Here is a 5,283-nt window from a genome sequence, read left to right as displayed (position 1 = left end):
GAAGAAAAATAGCCGCAAAAAAGACTTAGCACTGGTTATGTTGGGGCTTTAAAACTGATTTGTTTTGGTGAAATATTGATATAAGTTTGTGAATTCAGTTTAATAATTGTTAAAATATATCTGTCATTTGTGTGTTTTTAGCTTTCTTCCTGTATGGGAAGCTTTTCAAAATTTGAAACATTAGTGCAGTGGTTTATGTTATAATAAATCTTTGGGTAAAGTTGTCGAAAGCAGGTTTTTCTTGTGAATTTGGTCTTAAATTTTTATTTCAAGTGGCATTAAAAAAGTCATAAAAAGTCTTGAATTTAACTTGACTTAAGAAAGTCGTGTGACCGATACAGGAATTGTTCCTAACTGACTTTTTTACTAAACCGTGTTTAAAAACTTATCTGTCAACATGATGCATCTGCAAAAAAAAATCTCTCATCTGTTGCAGTTTGTCATTAAAATTATCAAGATTTTTGTAGCAGCTTAAAAGGAATAGGAAAGTTACAGCCGTTGCATTTTTATTTAAATTTTCTTGTTGTGTCATCCTTTTCCTCTCAGTTATCACTCAACTTATCTGAATTAAAGTTAATTTCAAATTAACTCTTAGTTTATTTACTATTTTTACTGTACTTATTGTTTAAAAATTATTATATAAAATCCTGGTCCACAAACATCCTCATTTACATTTCACCTAAATTTTCACATTATGATACATTATTTATTGCTGATCACAGATATTTTCAATTCAAACACAGACATTAAATAATACAATATAACCTTATATGTATTTGGTCATCAAATCAATTCAGTTTAGTCTGTCAAATAAGCTGCCTGTAGTGACTTTAAATGTCCAGTAAGTGTCAGTATTCTGTGAGACAGTATCAAAGCATCGTCAATACAGTTTAGCAATCTGTCCAAATGCTTCAAGATACCTCATTAAGCCATCTCTAGTAGGAACCCGGGTCACGTTGTTTATATGCTCTAAATATGTAAATGTTTTTTGATTTGTTCCAAAAACCAAGTTCATAAGATTACTGTGGCGTTCCTAATGGTCCATTTCTTTGCTCCCTCCTCTCAGGTCAAGAAAGCTGATACAGGAGTCAGACCAGCATCTGAAGGATGTGGAAAAGATTCTCCAGAACGACAAGCGATACCTCGTCCTGGAGTGTGTCCCAGAGGAGCGGAGGAAGCTGATCATGTTTTACATCGAAGACTTAGACAGACGTGGCCCGCCTCCTCCCCCCACCGCCTCCGAGCCGACGCGACGCTCCACCAAGTGACTGTCGTCTTTGCAGGCATGGCCAGTGTGCTGCTCCTCCCTGCCTTCGGCCACAGCATGACCTTCCCCCAGCACCTCCTGAACCCCAGCCTTCAGGCTGGCCCGCAGTGTTATTGCTGGGGGCTGAATTGCTTAGAGATGAACGGTTAAGATCACTGTATTATGTCACCTCTTCATCCTGCGTTAAGGTCACAGCAGGGAACAGAGGTTACATGATCTCCAGACGACTGTAGACCTCTGAGGGAGATGGGAAAGCGATGAGGCTGTCGCCTGAGCAGCTGCACAGATGTAAGATAGTTGATGTAAATGAAGATGCGTGTGCGTGTACGAGTGTGGCGCACGCATGTTTAAATGAGTATATGTCTGAGGCGTCCTTAAGCCTTACTGCTCCACTGTGCCAGTCACTGTTTCAGCGGCACAGTGTGAATGTTAGTTTCAGCTCAGTGGTTTACTCAAATGTCGCAGCAGTTTCTCTGTAAAATGAAATAAACGCAACGTCCACTGTTTTTTTTCAATATGAGGTGCTGTTCGTTTGGTTCTTTCCACTTATTGAACTTAATATTTCTGATGGGAACAGCTCAACGCCTTAAGATATAAAGTTTAAATCAACCTAGTTGGTTTGGTAGAACCTGTATTCTGATACTCGCAGTCAGAGTACAAGTATAGTATGAAGTTTTTAAATTAATTTTAGGGTTGAAACAATCGGATTAATCGTTAATTTGAGAATATAGATTAAACATGCCTTTAACTGACAGAGCGACCCACTTAAAGCAGGAATTATATCTAAATTGTAAAAAAGCAAAAAAAACGATTGCATTTAAGATGAAACATTTTTTTCTGTCAATATGCACTATCCAAAACTCAAGTGGAGAAATTTTTGTTTCACAGTGTTTAATTTCATAAAAAAATCTTCTTTAAGGCAACTTTTTGCTGTCTCATTATTAATCAATTAATGGAAAAAAAATAACCGATTAAATGATTTTCATAATAATTTTTAGTTGCAGTCCTAATTTATTTATTTTTGACCAAATCTAGAGAAGGTCAGCTAAAAAAAAAAAAAACTCAATATGCTTTGATTAAAAATTACAGGTGGAAATTTTTTTATTTCTTAGTATAATGGACTGGAACATTATATCGAAAGGAAAAATGCTAATTTCCTTAAATTCAAAATTATCCTGATGCGATGTACTATAAATAAATATAAATTGGGAAACGGAAAACTCGCTATTAAATATAATCGCACATGTAAGCACCTATTTTGCTGAAAAGGAGTTTTACGTCACTCGCTGTTTCCTGACGTGTACGCCCCCTTCAAGTAGTAGTTCCGCTCCTTTTTAAACCGCCGGTGTATGATCCGGCCGGCTGCCCTTTTGCCACAACAGGGAGGAATATTTTTCCTTTGTAATGGCGAAAAATTTAAGGCTTCATGCGACTGAACGCATTTTATTATTTATCTGTAACACGAAGTGAGGAAACAAATTATAACCCACTGACTGCTTTAGCAAATAGATTTATGTCTTCACTCAATATTTCTATGGGCCTATTCATTATTTGCTGCAGAGGTTGGCCCTACAAAACCTAAACATTTAAGAAAGTATTTAGTTACAATTTGAAATTACGATAGAATAGAAATATTTTTTACTGCTGTTGGCAGAAAAATAAGAGAAATGGAAGCAGTGACTTTCATCTCAGAATTCGGACTTTTTCTCAGAATTCTGACTTTAATCTCAGAATTTTGACTTTTTTCTCAGAATTTTGACTTTAATCTCAGAATTCTGACTTTAATCTCGGAATTCTGACTTTTTTCTTGGAATTTTGACTTTAATCTCAGAATTCTGACTTTTTTCATGGAATTCTGACTTTAATCTCAGATTTCTGACTTTTATCCCGGAATTCTGACTTTTTCTCTCGGAATTCTGACTTTAATTCCGGAATTCTGACATTTTTTTCTTGGAATTCTGACTTTAATCTCAGAATTCTGACTTTTATCCTGGAATTCTGACTTTTTCTCTCGCAATTCTGACTTTTACCTAAGAATTCAGAATTTTTTCTCAAAATTCTGACTTTTTTCTTAGAATTCTAACTTTAATCTCAGAATTTTGGATCTTGATGTAGATGGTCACTATAAAGCAACAGATGTGGGTTGTGGAATGTGAGTTGTTTGAGAGGGCAAGTAACACATTGGAGGAAAAGGACAAAATAAAAATATAAAAATTAGTTACAAAAGGAATTTGTGTGTTTTAACTGCCTTTAAAGTCTTTAAATCCCTTTTATTACCAGAAACTTTCAAAAAAAAGTTGTAGATCACTTAAAAAAAAAAAGAGAAATATGTGGTTTTATTTATTTTTTTCGTAAATATGGAATTTTGCTATAGCCGAATAAAATGTATGTGGAAAAAAACACTATTTTGGGCTGGATTGTTTTAAAACCAAACAAAATATAAAAGAAATCAGGTTTTATTGTGGTGGGAATCTGTAGTTAAGAACATTTGAGGCGCCACATTTAACGGAGACGTTGTAAGAGCTAAAATATTTTATGGTTCATAAAGATAATATCTATTTTTGTTAATAAACGTATGTTCGACAAACATGGGGTGCCGCTTTAGCTTCAATCTTGTCACCACTCCAATATGGTAATCGGTGCTCCGCCAGCCACGCTGACATTTAAATGGTGCGGACCCGCTGGGATGGTTCCGGGGATCCTCATTAATGGGCTCTTTTATTCGATCCTTATTTCACCTAATTTAGAGATAATGGTCCCGGTGGAATATCAGTAAAGTTGCTTACATAAAAGATGACCAACCTAACGCAGGAGACGCGATAACCTGAAGCTAACCTGGTGCTAAACCGAGCCTGTGGCGCTGCTTCCAGCCAGTATGGACGGCTGTCAGTTCGCGCTTATCGCCGTTCTTCTAACGGCTGGTTCGGTTGTCGGGAACCCGGAGACTCTCGCTCATGAAGACGGTGCTCCACCTTCAAGAATTGGTAAGAGGAACCGAGCGACGAAACTAAAAACTGCTCCAATTTGCAGCCATTGTATTCAGCTAATGCTAGCTATGATGGCTAACAGAGAACCTTGAATCTTTTCATGTTTTTAGCAGTAAGTTCCAGAGACTAAGTTGTTTTTCACAGAAATATGGAAACACATGCAGTAAACTAGCTCTCCAACATTTTTCTAGTCAAAGCAATGTATTGTTATTTATTAATTAGCAGTATACTATGTGCACCTGTTTATATTTTTTATTTTCCTGCTTGCCATACATCTATGGAGGACCAGCTCTACCATATTTAAAAATAAATATCGAAATGAATAAATGCTTAATAAATATATAAGCATACAATTAGTTGCCCCAAAAATACAATAACAATAAATGTCGGTAGAAATTAAATTATACAGTGAGACATAAATGTATATATTCAATTCAGTTTATTTTTATAGCACCAATTCACAACACAAGTCATCTCATGGCACATTACAGTTCACCAGATCATACAGTCAAACAGTTTTTTATCCAAGGAAAACCTGTTGATTGCATTGACTCAAATGCAATCCTTCACACTAAGCATGCTTGTAGCGACAGTGGAGAGGAAAAACTCTCTTTTAACAGGAAGAAACCTCCAGCAGAACCAGGCTGTTCTTTTAATTGGCTTCTTTATTTATTGGCCCGGTAATAATTAACTTATTTATTTATTGTCCGTTATAATTTTCAACTTTATTAATTACTTATTTAAAGGATTTATTTTTGTCTGTTTTATTCTTCCTTTGTGGTTTTTTTTAACCTTCTTTATTGCTTCAATGCTATTTATTTCTGCCTGTCATTTTTACACTTCTGTCTGCATTTTTGACTCATTATGCAAATGAGGAGGGACTGTGTCTTAGAGCAGGGGTCTTCAATGTTTTCCAGGCTAAGGACCCCCAAACTGATGGTGAGATGGTGCAGCGACCCCCTAATTATATATATTGTATAAAAATAGTGTTCTATCAAACTGGTCCTATAGTCACTCTATTACATATGG

The 5,283-nt window shown here is 35.8% G+C and overlaps 2 protein-coding genes across 3 annotated transcripts in view; both read left to right on the top strand.

Moving 5' to 3' along the window:
* tcerg1 (transcription elongation regulator 1) overlaps positions 1–1,781 on the top strand; it is a 21,184-nt gene extending 19,403 nt beyond the window's left edge. For both annotated transcript variants that reach the window (XM_015373950.1, XM_015373949.1), the window contains one exon: positions 1,067–1,781. In XM_015373950.1, coding sequence (XP_015229436.1) covers positions 1,067–1,268 — 202 coding nt within the window. In that variant the 3' untranslated portion in view covers positions 1,269–1,781. The remainder of the gene's footprint in view (positions 1–1,066) is intronic.
* Positions 1,782–3,924: 2,143 nt separating this feature from the next.
* The window catches only part of pcyox1l (prenylcysteine oxidase 1 like), a 12,854-nt gene continuing 11,495 nt past the window's right edge, over positions 3,925–5,283 (top strand). Inside the window, exon 1 of the mRNA XM_015373875.1 lies at positions 3,925–4,251. Within this exon, the coding sequence (XP_015229361.1) occupies positions 4,143–4,251 (109 nt within the window). The 5' untranslated portion in view covers positions 3,925–4,142. The remainder of the gene's footprint in view (positions 4,252–5,283) is intronic.

The sequence above is a fragment of the Cyprinodon variegatus genome, unplaced genomic scaffold (assembly GCF_000732505.1).
Source record: "Cyprinodon variegatus isolate N-32 unplaced genomic scaffold, C_variegatus-1.0 Scaffold94, whole genome shotgun sequence".
Classification (NCBI taxonomy): Eukaryota; Metazoa; Chordata; class Actinopteri; order Cyprinodontiformes; family Cyprinodontidae; genus Cyprinodon; species Cyprinodon variegatus.
The sequence above is the reverse complement of the archived record's forward strand: the minus strand, read 5'-3'. Positions and strand labels throughout refer to the sequence as shown.